At 42.2% G+C, this 21,547-nt stretch overlaps 1 protein-coding gene across 2 annotated transcripts in view; it reads left to right on the top strand.

Annotated features, from left to right (window-relative positions):
* SHANK3 (SH3 and multiple ankyrin repeat domains 3) overlaps window positions 1-21,547 on the top strand; it is a 695,549-nt gene that overhangs the window by 182,961 nt on the left and 491,041 nt on the right. For both annotated transcript variants that reach the window (XM_043500373.1, XM_043500369.1), the window contains exons 7-9: window positions 17,850-18,001; window positions 18,442-18,609; window positions 20,181-20,297. In XM_043500373.1, coding sequence (XP_043356308.1) covers window positions 17,850-18,001; window positions 18,442-18,609; window positions 20,181-20,297 — 437 coding nt within the window. The remainder of the gene's footprint in view (window positions 1-17,849; window positions 18,002-18,441; window positions 18,610-20,180; window positions 20,298-21,547) is intronic.

Genomic DNA, 21,547 nt, shown 5'->3' with positions numbered 1-21,547 from the left:
TGTATACAGATAAGAACCGATCCCTGTGGGATGCCCTTAGAAACACACCTGCTTGTAAATGATTCCCTATTAACAATTATATTTTGAGACCTATCAGTCAGCCAGTTTTTAATCAATTTAATATGTGCCATGTTGAATTTGTATTCTAGTTTCTTAATCAAAATGTTGTGTGACACCAAGTCAAATGCCTTACAGAAGTCTAAATATATTACATCAACACGATTAGCTTTATCAGCCAAACTTGTATTCTCATTTAAAAAATCAAGTTAGCCTGACAAGATCCATTTTTCATAAACCTATCGAGATTAGCATAAATTATTTTACCTTGCTTTAATTTTTTATTAATCAAGTCCTGTATCAGCTGTTCGATTATTTTCCCCCCAGGATCCACATCAGGCGACAGGCTTCTGATTACCTCAGTCATCCCATTCATCCTTTTATTAAGTATTGGTACAACAAAAAAATTTTTCCTTAGTGCTCTGGAACTTCCCCAGTGTTCACAACTTATTGAAAGTCAACATTAACAATCCAGAGGGCTCATTGGCCAGCTCTTTTAAAACTCTTGGATGCAAGTTATCTGGATCTCCTTATTTAGAAAATATGTAGCTTCAGTTGCTGCTGTTTAACATCCTCATAAGTTGCTGCTGGAATGGAAAGTATTTTATCCTTATATGTCATGAATACATCATCTGGCTTTTTCCCAGATTTAGAACAGAAATGTTTATGGAACTTTTCTGCATTATCATTGACAATTCTACCATTTCCATCTAGTAATGTACCAGTACCATTGCTAGGACTCCTTTTTATTTTCCTTAACTCTGCTGGCCATTTATTTCTCCTTGTGTCCTTTGGATTCCTTTACCAGTTTTCTACATTTCCTATCTTCTGATTTATATTAATCACTATCAATTTACCCTTTTCTCAATTTGTTATATAAAAATAATTTTTAATTCTCTTCTTAGTCAGATTATTTTTTAACCCACGTAGCCTTCTTCCTCAATTGTAGGATTGTGGATTTTGGGGGATCTAATGAAATGTTCTTTAAACAGTTCCAAATTGTCACTCATGTTTTTCCTTTTAAACTCTTTCTTTCAACTGATTTGGCTCATAATTGTTTTCAGTTTTGTGCAACTGGTCCTTCTTCCGTGGGGTCCTTCTACCTCCTCCTCTTCTTCTTTGAGCACTGTTCTATCATTGTTCATCTGTTTGGGAGTCCTCTCGGGATAGCAGGACTCAGGTTTGAGGACTGTTGAAGTTGACCTCACTTCTGTCTGGGATGCCTTGAATCCAGGCAGTTCCAGGTATGGAATCTTCTGAGGACAAAGGCCTTGCTACAGTCATTGAATCATAGAACAAAAAGGACCTCGAGAGGTCAACTAGTCCAGTATCCAGCACTGAGGCAGGACTAAGTATTATCTAGACCATCCCTGATCGATGTTTGTCTAACCTGCTCTAAAAAACCTCCAGTGATGGAGATTCCACAACCTCCCTGGGCAATTTATCCCAGTGCTTAACCTCCCTGACAGTTAGGAAGTTTTTCCTAATGTCCAACCTAAACTGCCATTGCTGCTATTTAAGCCCATTGCTTGCCCTGTCCTCAGTGATTAATAAGAACAATTTTTCTCCCTTCTCCTTGTAACAACCTTTTATGTACTTGAAAACTGTTATCATGTCCCCTCAGTCAGAGACATTCCCCTTGGTAGTCTGATCTATTTTGCCACCCCGGTGAGCATATCTTTAGGAGAGATGTCCCTTACACCAAGAATCACAGCAAAATTCTGGTTACTCCCAGTCCCAAAGACCAGTTATTTACCCCAGGTCAATTGCATCTTAGATCTCACACCAAAGACAATGCTTGTAGCCAATCCTATAATAATTTATATACATTAAATATGAAAAGGAAACCAGAGAACTGTTTACAAGGTTAAGGCAGGTAAACATAGATACACAAATGAGTTACTATCATAAGTTTCCAAAGGTTTCAAAAGGTATTAGAAACTTCTTTAATCAGCAAGCCCTATATGTCCTTTAGGGCAAACCCAGGCTAAGCTGCTGGGGATGTCTTGCTTATGCCTGGAAAAACCTTGCCCCACAGAGTCCAAGCTGCATAGAGATACCTAGTTCCATTTGTTTGAGGTTTATATCCCTTTTCTGCCATGTGCTCTAAGCTGCAAACTCAGCCGATGGGAGGAATCCACTTGCATGGCTTTTCTTCTTGGGTTGGGGAGCAGAACAACAAACCTCTTTTGTGCTCTTTAATGCCCACCATAGTCCCTCTACTGTCAATGAACCTTTTCCATTGGGGAGGACATTGCACCTTCTGTAGAAGATCACCCTAATTAACATCTCTCTCCTGTCTGATGGTTTACACATCACAGAGGCTCACAGATGTTACCTTGCAGTGTGGGATACAGATGTTACAAGTGAGAGCAATGTTGGCAGCAACTCACAAGTGTTCAAGAAGGTGTAAGCACATTCTTAGAATTCTAATACCTATTTTAACAATGCCAACATGCAGGTGAGCCAGCCTGGTTCCAGCTGTGTATTTGTCAGTTTAGACACAGGAAGAAAAGGAGTACTGGTGGCACCTTAGAGACTAACAAATTTATTAGTGCATAAGCTTTCGTGAGCTACAGCTCACTTCATCGGATGCATTTGGTGGAAAAAACAGAGGAGAGATTTAGACACAGGGACATGAGCTGGCATCTAGTCTTCCAGCATCACAGTCTCTGCCCGGAAGAGTTTACAATATAAATGGTTACACGAGAGACTAGGTAATGTGCCAGGAAGGGGAGGGGAATGAAGAGAGACATCAATTGCAGAGATATGATTTCAGTGGTAAATTTAGGCAGAACTACATCTTGGCCATTCAAGCTGTGGGGCTGTAACATTGCTGTGACATTTGGGCTCAGGCTGGAGCCCGAGCTCTGGGATCCCGTGAGGGGGGAGGGTCCTAGAGCCCAGGGTCCACTCTGAACCCAAATTTCTACACTACAATTTTTACCCCTGCAGCCTGAGCCCCTCAAGGCCGAGCCAGCTGACCCAGGCTAGCTGCGTCCATTCTGCAAGTCTTTTATTCCAGTGTCGATGTATCCTAATAGTCTCATGCCTGGGTGCACACAAACTTGCACCAGTTTTACTGAAAGTGTGGTGTTAAATCAGTATAGTGAAACCAATGCACTTTGTGTGCAGACAATCTTACATCAGGCAAGCTAAACCAGTGTAAGCCAAGTTTAAACTAACACAAGAGTGTCTGCACTCGGAGTTGCATCAATTTAACATCACACCTTTAGAGCTTGTCTATGCAGTAAAGTTGCACTGGTATAACTTGCCAATATCATTAAACCTGTACAAGATACTGTGTAGATACTCTTATTTCAGAATAAGAATGGCTGATTTCAGTTCTGGTGAAATAGAGTCACTCATATCAGAATAAGAGTGTCCACATAGTCTTTGGTACCAGTTCAACTATATCTGTCTCAGAGTCAATTCAAGTTTCAGAGTAGCAGCTGTGTTAGTCTGTATTCGCAAAAAGAAAAGGAGTACTTGTGGCACCTTAGAGACTAACAAATTTATTAGAGCATAAGCTTTCGTGAGCTACAGCTCACTTCATCGGATGCATGTGGTGGAAAAAACAGAGGAGAGTTCTTGGGCAATTTTCTCATGTAGACAACTTGTGTGTGCAGACAAGTCCCAGTGAGAAGGCAAGATCAGGACGGACACCTAGATCTAGACCTCTTGACAAACATGTCAAAAAAGGACAGGTGAGGAAGGAAGACACGCTTATTTGTAGGGCCCTACCAAATTCACGGCCATGAAAAGCATGTCACGGATCATGAAATCTGCTCTCCCCCTGTGAAATCTGGTCTTTTGTGTGCTTTTACCCTATTCTATACAGATTTCACAGGGGAGACCAGCATTTCTCAAAGTGGAGGTCCTGACCCAAAAAGGAGTTGCAGGGGGTCACAAGGTTAATGGGGGCGGGGGGTCATGCTGTTTTCAGAGCTGCGTGGCTGGAGAGTGGCTGCTGTTGGCCGGGCGCCCACCTCTGAGGGAAGTGCCCCGCCAGCAGCAGCGCAGAAGAAAGGGTGGCAATAGCATACCATGCCGTCCTTACTTCTGCGTTGCTTCCTTCAGAGCTGGCCGGCCGAGAGTGATGGCTGCTGACTGAGGGCCCAGGTCTGCAGGCAGCAGTGCAGCAGTAAGGTGGCGATACCGTACTATGCCGTCCAGCCGATCTGCCTTCAAACTTGGGCTTCTGGCCAGCAGCCGCCACTCTCCAGCTGCCAGCTCTGAAGGCAGCGCCGCCACCATCAGCAGCATAGAAGTAAGGATAGCAGTACTGCAACCCCCCTATAATAACCTTGCGACCTCCCCGCACAACTCCTTTTTGGGTCAGGAGGCCTATAATTCCAACACCATGAAATTTCAGATTTAAATAGCTGAAAATTTATGGTTTTTAAAATCCTATGACTGAGAAATTGACCAAAATGGACCGTGAATTCGGTAGGGCCCTACTTATTGGTGATGTTGCAGTCCAGCATTGCTGTAGCACACAGTTGATGATTACAAGAGGTGGGTCAACATTGATATTTAGTTTATATAATCCAATTAAAAAAACAACTTTGCATAATGCACAACTATTTTAACTGAGTAACTATATAACCTTGTTGTGTAACTCATGTCCTTTCTTCCTATCGCCTATGTATGGTTTTGTTCAGTTTCATCATGTCATAGCTGAAACTAGATTGTAAGCCCTGTGGGCATTTTTATCTGTACTTGAGGGTGCTATAAAATAATACTACCAGTCAATGTTGGTGAGAGAGAATTATTTTCCTCAGGATGTTCTGTTCTCCTTTCTATTCCCCATTCTTATGCTCCTTCATAATATATGAGTGCTTTCCAGTAGTGCATTAAGTAATGTGACTGATGTCTGTAATGTGTGGTTCTTTTTTTGTCATCCCCTCCCCAAGATGAAACTAGTGTGTGCAGTTTAGTGTTTTGTGGTGATAGGCTTTAAAAAGAAATATTATTATATGTCCATGCTGCTCTGTGTTTATCTTAGAGAAGGTAGGTCAAAGAAGTGTGCTTTGGAGTGGAAGGAGGTGAGGTTTGGAATAGTCCTTAATTTATTTAATAATTTATTCCAAGTTTCACCTCACTTAAAAACTACTTGCTTACACAATCAGCCGTAAAAATACAAATGTGTCACAGCACACTATTACTGAAAAATGGCTTACTTTCTCACTTTTATCAATTGGAATATAAATATTGTACTTACATTTCAGTGTATAGTATGTAGAGCAGTATAAACAAGTTATTGTCTGTATGAAATTTTAGTTTGTACTGACTTTGCTTGTGCTTTTTATGTAGCCTATTGCAAAACTAGGCAAATATCTAGATGAGTTTATGTATTCCCTGGAAGACCTCTGTGTACCCCCAGGGATATGCGTATCCCTGATTGCGAACCACTGGTATAAGCTATCTGCAAGCAAAAGCAAATTTTTTGCCCATTAGAACAATGTTTCTCAAACAGGGGGGATGGGGGAGGTATTCTCAAATACCATATCATGCCACCCTTACTTTTCCGATTCCGCTAGTGGGTGGTGCTGCTTTCAGAGCTGGGCACCTGTCTCCTCTCGGCCTTCACAGCTAGGTATTCCATAACAACAAGGCCATATTGATGTTGTCACTTCCCTAAGCAACAGCCTTGTTGTCATGGAACGTGGTCTACCACTTTTGAAGTGTATTGTTGAAATCAGCCAGCCCTCGCTCTAACAGCGTGGGAGGGGGGAGAGGGAATAGGTAGCAAAAATAAAAAATGTACAGTATTGTAATTTCTGAAATTAGCAAATTCATTTTGTTAAAACAATGGATCGTTTTGTTGTACAGTGCATGAAGAGGGGGGCTGAAGCCAACATAGATGGTGGAAAACAGGAGTCATAACTGCGATAAAACAACCCCAGCCCCCCGCATTTGGATTTATTTACACTGGCTCAGAAGATAATTCAAGTCCCCAGTATGTTTTGTGCAGTGAAGTTTTTGTCAATAACAGCCTAAAACCAAATAAACTCCAGCGACATTTACAAACAAAGCATCCTACATATGTGGAGATGTCTGTGGAATTTTTTGAAAGAAAACTTCATGAACTTGAGCAACAAAAACTGTTATACATAAATGAGAAACTATGACAGCCAAAACTCTGGAGGTGTCTTATGATGTTTCACTTTTAATCTCTAGGGCAAAAAAGCCGCACAACATTGCTGAATCTCTCATTCTTCCTGCAGCTAAACAAATGTGTGAGATTATTGATTGGCAAAGATGCTGCTGCTCAGCTGAGCTCTATTTCATTATCAGACGACACAGTGAGTCGTTGTATTGAGGATATGTCCAATGACATACAAGAGCAAGTGGTGGAAAGGATTAAAAAGAGCAAGTTATTTACATATTGATGAATCCACCAATGTTTCAGGGCAGCACAGTTACTGATCTACGTTCCCTACATTTGGGAAACAGTAAAAGAAGACTTTCTTTTCTGCAAAGCACTGCCAACATATACTAGGGGAGAGGAAATATTGAAGTTCCTTCACACCTTTATAATGGGGGAACACATTAACTGGAACAGCTGTGTAGGGATCTGCATTGATGCCGCGAAAGCTATGTCTGGTACTAAGAGTGGGTTTGTTGGCAGACTTAAAGAACTGACCCCAGAAGCCCAATGGACACACTGCATGATCCACAAGGAGCCTCTGGCTGGCAGGAACATGGATCCCTATGTTAAATCAATTTCGAGTCAAGCTGTAGCAATCGTTAATTTTATTAAAGCAAAGCTGCTGAATTCCTCACTTTTTAATAGTCTCTGTGGAGAAATGGGATTGGAGAATCAGCACTTTTTACTACACACACAGGCTCACTGGCTGTTGCAGGGAAGAGTTCTAACCCGTCTGTTTAAATTCAGAGATTAGGTGCATTTGCTTCTGATTGAAGTGGATTCTATCCTGAAGAAGCATTTAAGTGACATCAGATGGTTGGCAGCACTCTCATGTCTAGCAAATATTTTGGAGTGTTTAAATTCATTGACTGAGTCACTACAAGGAAGAGAAACAAACATTCTCAAACTCAACGACAAAATTAATGCCTTTACTAAAAAACGAGATCTTTGGCAATCACAAGTTAACAACAAAAAATTTCAAATGTTTTCAACACTGAACAATCTCCTGGAAATCTCATCCAGTGATGTCACTGTTGGAGAGATAAAAGAACACGTAGCTGAGCACCTGTCTACACTGAACAGGTAGTTGCTGCTTGTCACTAGCTGCTGCATACTTGAGGTGACAAAGCATCCCCATGGATCCGTACCTTGATGACTAGTTTCCAAAAGCACCATTTCCCTAAGGGATCCAGCTGGTCCCCGGACAGAATTTGCCTTTTTTCCCATCTGTAGGGCCAAGTCTGAATCTGGAGAAGGCCTTGTGTTTGCTCCAGGTCAGAGGGTAGAATTCATAGGAGCTGTCCTGGATTCTGTGACATGGCAAGGCTTGTCCCCAGCTTCCAAACACACACTGCCTTGCCCAGTCTTCTTTAAATAGGTTTGTTTTTCAAACATAAACAAACCAAACACAAATTGCTGCTCAGCTCCCCCCTTCTCAGCTAGCTCTCTTCTCTTTCTATAGCACTGGTACCAGGGCTGCCTTGCTGAGCCCCAGGGCCCCACCAGAGGAATTAGCTCTACTCTGTGTCTGTTCTCTTCAGGCACAGCCTGTCCTAATGACTCCCTCCTTCCTGCCCCTGACAGGACTTTATAGCTCCAGGTGTAGCCATGCCTCCTTTAATTGGTCAGTTCTCGCTCCAGGATTGAGCTGTGCTGTTTCTCTTTCTCAGCCTCCACCTGAACCCAGGCTAACTCTTGTTCCAAACCTACAATAATCTTAAGCTTAATAATCTTCCCTTCTCCAGCTCTTGTTGATTCCTCTAGCTGCTCCCGCAAGCCTTGCGGATGGTCGGGAGCTCTCTCGGCCCTCTTTGCCTTTGGCTCTGTCAATGTATCATGAAGAGGCAATAGTCTCTCCGGAGTCAGGACTGACTACTTTACCCAGGGGTGCGTCTTCACTGCAGAGTTAGGTCCTGTTACCTACACTAGAGTTAGCCTAGCCTGGGTGACAGCATCCACACTGTGAAATGACACTCCAGCTGCTGGGTCCAGATCAGGACTCCACTCACTCACTCAGGTGAGGCACTAAGACCTCTGGGGCATATCCCAGGGTTCTTAGAGCTGCATCAAGCTAAGCCACTCTACAAATTCTGTCCCAGTGAATTGTGGGAGAACTCATTTGTCACTGCTGAGTGCACACGGGGAATTCTGGGAAGGATTAGCAGGACAGGTTCTGAAAAACAGGAGTAAATGGAATAACTTTTATTTATATTAAAAGAGCTTATTTTAAAATTTATTGCAAAATGTCTAGTTTGTTTGTGTCCCTCCATCTGCCGATGAAATCCCATTACATCACAAATTGAAACCAATACCAGACTTTTAGACTGTCTTGTGCAGCAGGTAGTTTTCAAGAGTAATATTAATCATGTTTAAGGTACTGCCATTAATTAAAAATTAAATCCAAGTCTCTGTTGTAGGCTGGGATGGAGAAAAATGAACCAGTGGTGAATGTATTGTACTGTGGCCAGCAGGGTGCAGGGAGAGAACAAATGAAGGCAGTTTTATTCATACTGAAATTATAAAGGCTGCTGTACAGTATTGGGCAGTGCTAGTCAGGGTCTCTTGCATAACATGGGGGTAAGTAGCAGCTACTTCCAGGGCAGAGGTAAATGTGGCAAAGAGTGAAGAAGCTGTGGAAGTGGGTAGGTGCCCTGCTGCACACCTAAGCTTTGTCACAGGAGAGTGTGGAAATCTGCAAGGTAGTCCCCTCCTCCAGTAAGTTCTCTGCTACTGCTGGTCAGCTGTGCCCCACACTCCTTGCTAGCCACAGCACATTCCCTCTTTTCCCCCCACCAACTGCCTAAAGTCTACAGGAGTCTAACATGGAGCACTCAGGAGAGAAATGCATATTGGTTCATTAACCATTGGAATAATTTACATAGAGATGTGGTGGCCTCTGTTACTTGAAGTCTTTAAATCCAGGTTGGATGTCTTTCTAAAAGCTACGCTCTAGCTCAGACAGAAGTTATGGGCTTGATGAAGGAACACTTGGTGAAATTCTGTGGTCTATGTTCTGCAGAATTAGATAGACTAGAACAGGGGTTCTCAAATTTCATTGCACCGCGATCCCCTTCTGACAACAAAAATTACTACATGACCCTTAGAGGGGGGACCGAAGGCTGATCTCACTTGAGCCCTGCTGTCCCGGGGGGCGAGGGGGTGCAAAGACGAAGCCTGAACCCCGCTGCCCCGGGCAGGGGAGCCAGACCCGAAGTCCAAGTCCCATCACCCAGGGCTGAAGCCCTTGGGCTTTGGTCCCAGATGGTGGGGCTAGGGCATCAGCTTCAGCCCTGGGTAGTGGAGCTCAGGCTTCAGCTTTGGCCCCGGCCCCAGTAAGCCTAACACCAGCCCTGGCGACCCCATTAAAATGGGGTCCCGACTCACTTTGGGGTCCTGACCCACAGTTTGAGAACCCCTGGATTAGATGATCCAAATGGTCCCTTAAAATCTTTTAATCTAGTTACTTGGAACCTTTGGCTGACAAATCAGTGATACCTTATTGAACTCACTTCAGTGTGTCGGGTGAATTATGAACAATTCATTTGCACTCAACCAAAAGTGTATGCTGCATTGTTTGTCATAAGTGACATCGCGCTGTGTAGTGGTTTCAGCTACAACTACAAAGATACTGGTGTCATGTGTTGCTTGTAGGCTGTGCATGTCAGGGACAGATTCTTCCTATGACAATGGCAAAAGCTACGGGAGCGCTATAGGAAGTCTCTTGTCTCTCTTTAGTAAGGTTGCAACCAGGCTCCCAAGTCAAGGCTGATTTATCATCCTGAATTAATTTAGGGAAGTCCTCTGGCCAGGTCCCCTCTGGCCTTATGATTTATGAATCTATGCTTGTAACTTGAAAAACAGCTTCATATTTGCTAAATGCTAACGTTAACTCTCAAGGGGAAGTGGATTTTTTCCTTCTGATAATATGAATGAAATTGAACATATTCATTCCAGTAGGAGAGATTATAACATGGTTTCTTTCTGCTGCATTTTGAAGTGTCTCTGATACTTTCTATGTTGCATATATATATTGAAAGCTGAGTAAAGCCAGACCTTGGGAATCCCTTGGTAAATAATTTTCAGCATAGTCTTGAAACAATCATGATTTATTTACACCAGGGTAACTCCCTCAGAACCCCGTTAGGATTGGGGGCAGTTGTTCTAGGTGCTATACAGATATACAAGAAGTAGTAGTGGCTGTCCTCAAAGAACATGCAATCTAAAGAAAAGATGTAACAAATGAATGTGACAAACAGGAAGAGGGATGGGGGAAAGAAAGGATTAGGGGTAACAGCATTGAGGCCTCTCGTTAGCTGCATGCTCAACTTGATATTTCTAAATTCTTTGCAAGTTTAAATAAATAAATGTCAGCTCTCCCATCTGATATTCAAGCTGCCATTGTTAGTTGGTGGATTTCTTGTGTGCATCACAGCAGAGTTGGATTTGGAGGAGGGCTTTGAAGAAGGCTAGTTTTCAAACAAAAATATTTTTTCTAAGGCTGACAATTAATTGCAGTTAACTCATGTGATTAACTAAAAAAATTAATTGCGATTAAAAATTAATTACACTGTTAAACAGTAGAATACCAATTAAAATGTATTAAATATTTTTGATGTTTTTCTACATTTTCAAATATAGTGATTTAAATTACAACACAGAATAGAAAGTATACAGTGCTCACTTTATATTTTTTTATTATATATGCACTGTAAAAATGATAAACAAAAGAAATACTATTTTTCAATTCACCTCATACAAGTACTGTAGTGCAATCTATTTATCATGAAAGTGTAACTTACAAATGTAGATTTTTTTGTTACATAACTGCACTCAAAACCAAAACAATTTAAAATTTTATAGCCTACAAGTCCATTAAGTCCTACTTCTTGTTCAGAGTTCTTGTTCAGCCAACTGCTAAGACAAACAAGTTTGTTTACATTTACGAGAGATACTGCTGCCTGCTTTTTATTTACAATGTCACCTGAAAGTGAGAACAGGCATTCGCATAGCACTTTTGTAGCTGGTGTTGCAAGGTATTTACATGCCAGATATGCTAAATGTTCTTATGCCCCTTCATGCTTCGGCCACCATTCCAGCAGATGTGTTTCCATGCTGATAACACTTTTTAAAAAAAAACTCGTTAATTAAATTTGAGATTAAACTCCTTGGGGGAGAATTGTTTGTCTCCTATTCTGTTTCACCCGCATTCTGCCATATACTTCGTGTAATAGCAGTCTTGGATGATGACCCAGCACATGTTCGTTTTAAGAACGCTTTCACAGCAGTTTTGACAAAACGCAAAGAAGATACCAATGTGAGATTTCTAAAAATAGCTTCAGCACTCGACTCAAGGTTTAAGAATCTGAAGCGTTGTCCAAAATCTGAGAGGGATGAGATGTGGCGCATGCTTTCAGAAATCTTAAAAGAGCAACACTCAGATGTGGAAACTACTCTTGGTTAGCACCACCGAAAAATAAAATCAGCCTTCTACTGGTGGCATCTGACTCAGATGATGAAAATGAACATGCGTATATCCACTCTGCTTTGGATCGTTATTGAGCAGAACCCATCATCAGCATGGACGCATGTCTTCTGGAAGGGTGGTTGAAGCATGAAGGGACATATGAATCTTTAGTGCATCTGGCATGTAAATATCTTGCAATGCTGGCTACAACAGTGCCATGCGAACATCTGTTCTCACTTTCAGGTGACATTGTAAACAAGAAGCGGGCAGCATTATCTCCTGCAAATTGTAACCAAACTTGTTTGTCTGAGTGATTGGCTGAAGTAGGACTGAGTGGACGAGTAGGCGCTAAAGTTTTACACTGTTTTATTTTTGAATGCAATTATTTTTTGTAAATAATTCTACATGTGTAAGTTCAACTTTCATGATAAAGATATGGCACTACAGTACTTGTATTAGGTGAATTGAAAAATACTATTTCTTTTGTTTTTTACAGTGCAAATACATATAATAAAAATTAAATATAAAGTGAGCACTGTACACTTTGTATTCTGTGTTGTAATTGAAATCAATATATTTGAAAATGTAGAAGACATCCAAAAATATTTAAATAAATGGTATTCTAGTATTAACAGCAGGATTAATCATGATTAATTTTTTTAATTGCTTGACAGCCTGAATATTGTCATAATTAGCATTAAAAAAATAGCAATGTGTCTCCATCATCGAAACTGATAGAGAGAAAAGCATGCTGATGGATAATATTTTCAGCCTCAAAGCCAGTATAAAATGGGTCCCCCTTTTTGCTAGAGAATAATCTATGTGTGAACAACTGTTTCATAGAAAGTGTTATATCAGGATCATTTTGGACCTACTGTCCTTTTCACAGGAAAAAATATACATCCCAGTTGGTTGGAGAAGGGAGATTTTCTAGGAGAATTGACTCCTGAAAATGCTGAACTTCAGCACAATAATATGTGTCCTGATGGTCTGAGTTCTTCTCTTGCTGATCAAGAGTATAGTCCCTGCTCTACATCCCCTCCCTTCTGACCAAGTTCGTGTGATGCTTCTCAAATCCTCAAAGGAAACTACACACCATAGAAGCTCGGCAGACCCAGTCCATACGGTACTTCTAAGTTGTTTTGGGGCATGTGCTGTTATAAGCTGAAGGTTTTTTATCACATGGGGAATTATTCCCATAAAGGCCATCACCTGTTTTTGGTTGGGTTAGCACGAAGCAGAGTCTTATCGTAATAAACTGAGAGGTTGCTCAGTGTACGTTGTCTTTTCTCGAGAGCATCAAAATCCTTCTCCTGTGACGTAATGCATAGATCATCAGGAAATATAAAGCTCCGTGTATTGGTCTGTATGGGCTGGTGATTGGTGTATCTGTTGAAGAGGACTGGTTCCAACACACTGCCCTGTGGGAGGCCATTTCATTGTCATCTCCAGTGGGTCTGTTTCTTGCACAGTTTTACGTAAAAACATCTGTTCTCCAGTTCTCCAGAAGAGATTGGATGAGCTGCACTAGGCAGTAGTTTTGTGTCATATCGTAGACTTAGGCAAGCAAGTTTTGGTGGTTGACTGTATCATATGTTGCCGATAGATCTATGAACATAGTGCTTGTTATCATCCCTCTCTCAAATCCATCTTCTCTGTGCTGAGTGATATTTAATATTTGGCCAGTACAGGACTTGCCTGATCTAAATCTGGCTTGTTCGGCATTAGATGCTATTCGGTATGAGGTGAGAGGCGATAGAGAATGAGAAGAACCAGCTTTGTGCCAACAAGATACGGGTGACGGCCTTTCACCTACACCATCAAGAAGCCAAGCGGAAACTAAACATCACCTGGGATGGAATCCCACTGGCTGAACCCCACCCAAACCCTGTCTACCTGGGGGTGACATTGGAATGGACACTTTCCATCAAAGTACATGTAGAGAAGACAAAAGGGAAAGCTGGTGTCCATCAACAACATCCTTTGAAAATTGGTCACCTTATTTACTTTGCAAACCACTGCTATTGTCTTGTGCTACTCCATAGCAGAGTGTGCAAGTCCAGTGTGGAAACGATCTGTCCATGTTAAGAAACTAGACTCTGTTCTAACCACAAAAAGAAAAGGAGTACTTGTGGCACCTTAGAGACTAACAAATTTATTAGAGCATAAGCTTTCTAACCACAGTTGTCCTGGAATAACAGGATATCTAAGCCAACGCCAAAGGATAACCTTTACTTACTGGCTGGCATTGCATCACTTGATCTCAGGAGGAAAGTAGCAAGCCAAAGGGAAAGATCATGGCAGATGGAAGATCCAAGGCTTCCATTATATGGTCATATAGGAGTAATCAAACTCCTTAAATTGTGAAAGAGTTTTATAACCAGTGTTATGCCTTTGGATATGACAGCTGGCAAGGCACAACTGAGGTTATGGAATGAAAGACTATACCGTGCAGTCGGATGTACTGAAATAGATGTGGAACCCCAGAAAGACCTTCCCAGAGGGGATGACACAGACTGGTCAATGTGACAATGCCTGAACTACCTGTGTATGCAAACTGGTAGATCAAAGACTAATATGATCAAATGGGACTACTCTAATGACACGAATATATGTGAGTGCGGTGCAGACCATGGACCACCTGCTCGTTTGCCGACTCTTTGGGGAAACCTGTATGAAGGAGGACCTCGCTGCAGTGATGGAAAGAGCCATCGCTTGTGCATAGTTCTGGTAAAACATCTAGTTTGTGACAAGGATACGAGAAGAAGAAGATGCCCATAAACCTTTATTGGCTGGAAATGGATCAGTACATATAGTTTTATGCACATAACACTTCATACAGTGAAAATACTCCAACATGTAAAAACGTATGCAAAGAAATGCTTAAAAAATAAAAGATTAACTAATTGGTGCTGTTAGGATAAATTTGTAGGCCCAATTATCACAACTGTAAGCTCAACTGTAAACAGTGAAAATTCACAAAATGTCACACTAATCTATAACAATAAATGTTGATGGGGTAAAAAGTGTAAAAAGGAGACAGAAAAAACAGAATTAGTACAAACAAAAAAGGCCTACTGAAATAACTAAAGGACTGTGTTAAGGTCATGTCTGATAAACAAGCTTCAGAGGGGTAGCTGTGTTAGTCTGGATCTGTAAAATCGGCAAAGAGTCCTGTGGCACCTTATAGACTAATAGATGTATTGGAGCATGAGCTTTTGTGGGTGAATACCCACTTTGTCGGATGCATGGAGTGGAAATTTCCTACCTGCCTCTGGAAATTTCCACTATATGCATCCAACAAAGTGGGTATTCACCCACGAAAGCTCATGCTCCAATACATCCGTTAGTCTACAAGGTGCCACAGGACTCTTTGCTGCTTTTTCTGGTAAACAAGAAAAGTGTGTGATTGAAAATTAATGAACCAAAATTGGTGTATCAGAAATTAGATCTAATTGGTGAACAAAATAATGAGGGGATGGGCTATTCTTTGCATCACCCCATTTGGAGTCCTAAAAGAAAAGTCTTCAGGGTAAATCCAAATCAAGAAGGGAAACAACTGCAACTATGGCTAACTAAAAGATGGGAGAACAGGAAGGAATGAGCTTCACCATCATGGCTGCCACCTCTACAGTCTCCTGGGGCCCTGAGATCCACTGTTACATTGTTGGGCCTTTGTCCTCCTTATCCTGAGATGTTCTGATCAGACCTGGCCAGAGAGAGGGACCCAGATGCCATTGCCACCTTCACTGACTCTGGTTGAATCCCAAACATGACTTTGTCTTCTCTTCCTCCCCCACCTTGTCTCCCCCCCACACACACACATTCTGTGTGTTTTCCTTCCCCACCTTATTTTTCCTCTTTCCTATTCCTCACTTTTTGCCTTCTGTATAATTTGCAACATGCAGTAAGCCTGTAATCAGAAAGAGGCAGCCAGATGCAGTGCCCTAAACAGCCTGATAGTGGGAAAAGTTTGCCAGGTCTTGGAGTGGCTGATAGGATCATGTGCTTGGCCTGAGTTTCTCCAGCAGTGAGGTTGTTGTGAATGAGAGTCAACACCAGAGACAGAAGCTATGTTTACTCTCTTTGCTGTTCATTTCTCTCCCCTTTTGTGTGTTTTTTGTCTTGTTCTGTCTGTAGGAAATGGGATCGGCCTTTAACAATGGCAGTGACAGCAACTCCAGCCCATCTCACCTAACTTCTTCTCTTTTCCCCAAGGAAGATGATTATTACTATCTTTAATACCATCTGAAACATCCCCGCTCTTTGGCCTCACCATCACTCTCAGAAAGACACAGGTCTTGTTACAACCAGCATCTCATTCCAATGCCACAGCACCAGCTATCTTCATCCAAGACACGCAGCTGAAAAATGTGGATCAATTCAAATATTTGGGCAGCACCATCTTGAGTGATGGTACCCTTGATAAGGAAATTTCCTCAAGAATTAGTAAAGCCAGCCAGGCCCTTGGCCGACTCCGAACAAAAGTCCTTAACCAACAACATTTGTCTCTCCACCAAATTGAAGATCTACAGTGCAGTGGGGAGCTGAGGCAGGGCAAAGAAAGAAGGGTCATCCGTATAAGCACTTAAAAAATAGCCTGAAGAGCTGGCATCCAGTGGGCTGGCATCAATCTTAAAGAACTGGAGCAAATGGCTCAGAACAGGACTCACTGACAGTTTCAGCATGTCACAGGTTTGAGAAGGATCGAGGAAATCATCTCCACGCTGCACGTGAAAGGCGCCACAGAACTGCATCATCAAACATCATAGATATAGACTTCCCATGCCCTCAGTGCGGCCGACTCTGTGCATCAGGGTTCTGACTTCAGAGTCATAAAGAATCATAGAATATCAGGGTTGGAAGGGACCTCAGGAGGTTCTAGTCCAACCCCCTGCTCAAAGCAGGGCCAATCCCCAATTTTTGCCCTAGATCCCTAAATGGCCCCCTGCAGGATCAAACTCACAACCCTGGGTTTAGCAGGCCAATGCTCAAACCACTGAGCTATCCCTCCGTAGCCATAGATGAGAACTGAGACAATATCATCATCATCAGCGATAGACTGCCAACACTACCTGAATGACTGTCAGATTCGGGGTGTGTGTGTGTTTGTGTGTGTGTGTGTGTGTGTGTGTTCCTTTTAAACACTTCGCCCAGCCAATGGAACAAGAGATCTTGTTAAAACAAAAGCCTTATTTAATAACCTTACATTTCATATGTTTTAATGTTTTTCTTTCTTTTTCTGTATCTTTAATAACAAGTTTAAAAAAGATGTTTAAAGTTATGCTTGCCATGGTACTAAGCTGTCTGAAGTTTCTGAATGCTAAACCTCGAACCTTGGGCAGTAACAGGGTTGTTAACATCTTTTTCTCTTTGGGCCCATATATTCCATCTAAATCAATACAACAGAGCTTGGAATCTATGAGTATGTACAGTATCTGTGGATGCTGATTGTCATGTTCTGATCTGGCCTTTTGATGAGGTCGCACCCATGCACCAGTTCCCACTGATAAATAGCTGGGACTTCATCACAAAAAACTGAATACCCCTATGCACATTGTGTTAAGTGTCTTAAAACCATAGGAGAGAGAATCTATTCCCTCCCTATATCCTACGTTATCCCTTTTGCTATAATGGATGTGGTAGGTATCCCCCATCCTGCAACATTCCAGCCAACCCTGCAACTGCTCTTCACTCCTGCTTCACCCTCCCACTTCCAGCCCTTCTCTTCCCCTTTCTGCTGCTCAGGACTCCCAGCCTCACCAAAATGTGGGTGTTTGGGTCCAGAAACTGATGATGAGTTTTAAGTCAGCTCCTAGTTCAACTTCCTACTGTCAAGAGATCTTCAAACAGTGCAGCTGCTGCTGTCTGCAGCCAGGCTGGGAGAGGAGGGGAAGTGTCCCTTTGCTATCTCCTTGGAGAAGCTGGGGATATACAGTGTCATGCAGAGCTGGGATGAGGTTATGACTGAATTCGAAGGGAGACAGCTCATTAAAAGGGAAAGTGATGCAAACAACTACTAGATATTACTGGGGTGAAGGAATGGGCATGGGGCACTTCTACTGAACGGCTCAGGAGTCACCTGTGGTCAGCTCGAGGGAACAGAGGAGAAAGGTATTTTATTATGTTTCTCAGACGTTCCTCTTCTCTTTCCTGGGTGGGTGGGTGCTTCAGAATGCCCTCTGACAATGGCAGCCCAGCTGGAGCACAGTGCCGAGGTGATCAAAGTGCTGAAGAATGGAGGAGCACATCTGGATTTCAGGACTCGGGAAGGAATGACAGCACTTCATAAGGCCATCCGGTGCCGGAACCACATTGCCCTGATGGTAAGTCCTTGGGAAGGTGAGATGTGCTGGCAGGGCCACTTGGCCCTGAAGGGGTCAGACTGAGAAGGGGAGATCTGGGACACTCCTGTCCTTTCCACTTTCCTACTACTACAAGATGCATGCTGCCCTCTCCTTAAGTTACCCTGCTTTCCTGCCACCCCTCCTCCCCTCCTTTTGTATGGTCTGGGTAAAATCTAAGTTGTCTGCAGCCAGGATGTTGTCTTCAGACCTCTCTGGAACACAGTGCATGGCTGTTTATAACTAATTGTAAACTGGCTAAGTGAGCTCTGGGATGGAGTGAGTCCTGCACTCTGCTAGGGCTAGAGACATCTATCCCCTCCCTTCCCCTGCAGGTTTTGTACTGTGTTGTTCCTGATCTTGATCTTTGCAACATTCAGACCCTAGAGAAATCCCCAGTGAATCTTGCACTCTTCCTGCAGACACTCTTAGACCTGGGTGCTTCCCCGGATTACAAGGACAGCCGAGGATTAACTCCTTTGTACCACAGTGCCATGGTTGGAGGAGACCCATATTGCTGCGAGCTTCTGCTTCATGACTATGCCAAGGTGGGCTGTGTAGATGAGAATGGCTGGCAAGAAATCCACCAGGTGAGTCTAGAAGAGTGGCATAATGGAAACCACTTAGATTAGAGCCTTATATTTAATGGTTGTCCATGTGAATGTATTCTTAAAATAGGCACCCCCAGAGTAAATGCTTTTCTGTTGTCGGTGGATTGGGTTTTCACCAAATGAGCTCTCCCCATATCCAGGCATTTGACTCTGAGGACAGCCAGGACACCCATCACTAGCATGAGAAACAAGATGCTTTTTACTGCATTAGTCAATACAGAGATGCCTCCAACCTGTGGTCTTCATTGCAGGTCTTTGCAATTGCCCCTTGTGACACTGTCTGGAATCACTATATAGACCATAATTAGAAGGGAGAAACTACTTAGTAACCTAGAGATTCTGGCTTCCTGTTGTCGTCCTTCCCCTTCACTAGGAAATTACACTGAGTTAGAATAGATGGGGTTTACCCAGGAGCAGCTGATGCAACATTGACCACAACTTTGTTTCCAGTGTGGTCAGTTTTCTGTTAGTTAACATGAATCCGCAAGGACATAGTTCTCGAAACATCTCTGTATTGATTAATTACTTCTTGTGTCTTGTTAGCAAGACATGAGAAGTAAGTCTTCTGCTCTACTGCACACTGATTAGGCCTCAGATGGAGTATAGTGTCCAGTTCTTGGTACCATAGGAAAGATGTGAACATATTGGAGAAAGTCCAGAGAAGAGCAACAAAAACGATTAAGCACCAGAGGGGTAGCCCTCTGTAAAAGCGGCAAAGAGTCCTGTGGTACCTTATGGACTAACAGACATATCGGAGCATAAGCTTTCGTGGGTGAATACCCACTTTGTCAGATGCGCATCCGACGAAGTGGGTATTCACCCATGAAAGCTTATGCTCCGATATGTCTGTTAGTCTGTAAGGTGCCACAGGACTCTTTGCCACTTTTAAAAATGATTAAATGTCTAGAAAATGTGACTTATGAAGAAAGATTGAAAGAATTGGGTTTGTTTAGTCTGGAGAAGAGAAAACGGGGGGGTGGGACATAACAGTTTTCAAGTACAGAAAAAGTTGTTACAAGGAGGAGAGAGAAAAATTGTTCTTGTTAATCTCTGAGAATAGGACAAGAAGCAATGGGCTTAAATTGTAGCAAGGGTGGTTTAGGTTGGACATTAGGACTAAATTGCCTAGAGAGGTTGTGTAATCTCCATCATTGGAAGTTTTTAAAAGCAGATTAGACAAACACCTGTCAGGGGTGGTCTAAATAATAGTCCTGCCATGAGTGAAGGGGACTGGACTAGATGACATCTCGAGGTTCCTTCCAGTCCTACGATTCTATGATTCTGTGATGTAATTGTTTAGTGAAGATAAGACCGCAGGAGTATGGGTCTGAGTTTCGCTGCAGGGTGAAAGGCAGTTAAAGTCTGAAAGGTGTTTCAGAACAGAATAGCTATGATTTGCTTGGCCTGGTGTGTTCTGTACCCTGCCAGGTGACTGTATTCAAAAGCCATTTCCAAATTACTTTCAAATCTGTGTGAATGGGTCCAAAACTTTCCTGTTCTTCCTTATCATCTTTCTCTTTTTCATTGTTTCTCTGTTCCTTTCTGAGTAGGCATGTCGCTATGGCCATGTGCAGCACCTGGAGCATCTTCTCTTCTATGGAGCCGACATGACCTCACAGAATGCCTCAGGAAACACGGCGCTCCATATCTGCGCTCTCTATAATCAGGTGAGGAGAGAAACATGAGGCAGATGGGCATCAGAATAGGGGACACGCATAGTCACCAGGGCAGGGGGCATACAGACCAACAGGAAGGGGACATATAGGGGATAGAGAATACCTAGGCTTGGATATATCCTCTTGCTGTTATTCCTAAACCTAGAGCTGGAAAAGAGCTGTTGGGTCCAATTTAGTTCTCTGTCCTTGACCAATGCAGGATTGACCCATTTGTACACGTTGTCCAGTCTAATTTGAAATTTCCCAAGGGATAGATCTCCCAACCCTTCCAAAGGGGAGATGAATCCGCTGTCTAATACATACCATTGCCAAGGAATGTTTCCTGATATTCTGTGTGACTTTTTCCTTCATTGCTCCCAGTTAAACCCCTGGTATGCCAAACGAATGGTGGAAGAGCGGCAGGGGTAGAGGCTTCCATCATAAAGCAGGAGGGGATAGTTCCTTTCTAAATAGCTCTGGTGTCACCACATCTGGAATATTATATTCAGTTTAAAGGCCCTCAATACCAGAAAGATATGATAAACTAGAGAAAATCTATAGAATAGCAAGTGAACTGCTCGGAGGATTGGAGGGACTGCATTCTCTGGAGAAATGATACAGAGTTTCAATCTTGTAGTTTGTCAAAAAGTTGTGAGGAAATTAGTGCTCTTGATTTAATCGCAGTTAACTCATGCGATTAACTCAAAAAACGTAATCGCGATTTAAAAAAAATTAAGCGCAGTTAATCATAGTTTTAATCACACTGTTAAACAATAGAATACCAATTGAAATTTATTAAATATTTTGGATGTTTTTCTACATTTTCATATATATTGTATTCTGTGTTGTAACTGAAATCAAAGTGTATATTATTTTTGACTACAAATATTTGCACGATAAAAATGATAAACAAAAGAAATAGTATTTTTCAATTCACCTCATACAAGTACTGTAGTGTGATCTCTTTATTGTGAAAGTGCAACCTACAAATGTAGATTTTTTTTGTTACATAACTGCACTCAAAAATAAAACAATGTAAAACTTCAGAGCCTACAAATCCACTCAGTTCTACTTCTTGTTCTGCTAATCGCTAGGACAAACAAGTTAGTTTACATTTCCAGGAGAAAGAAAAGGAGTACTTGTGGCACCTTAGAGACTAATAAATTTATTAGAGCATAAGCTTTCGTGAGCTACAGCTCACTTCATCGGATGCATTTGGTGGAAAAAAAAAAATTTTTTTTTGTGTGTTTTTTTTTCCACCA

Source organism: Dermochelys coriacea, chromosome 1 (assembly GCF_009764565.3).
Source record: "Dermochelys coriacea isolate rDerCor1 chromosome 1, rDerCor1.pri.v4, whole genome shotgun sequence".
Taxonomy (NCBI): domain Eukaryota; kingdom Metazoa; phylum Chordata; order Testudines; family Dermochelyidae; genus Dermochelys; species Dermochelys coriacea.
This window is presented reverse-complemented; position numbering and strand designations above follow the sequence as displayed.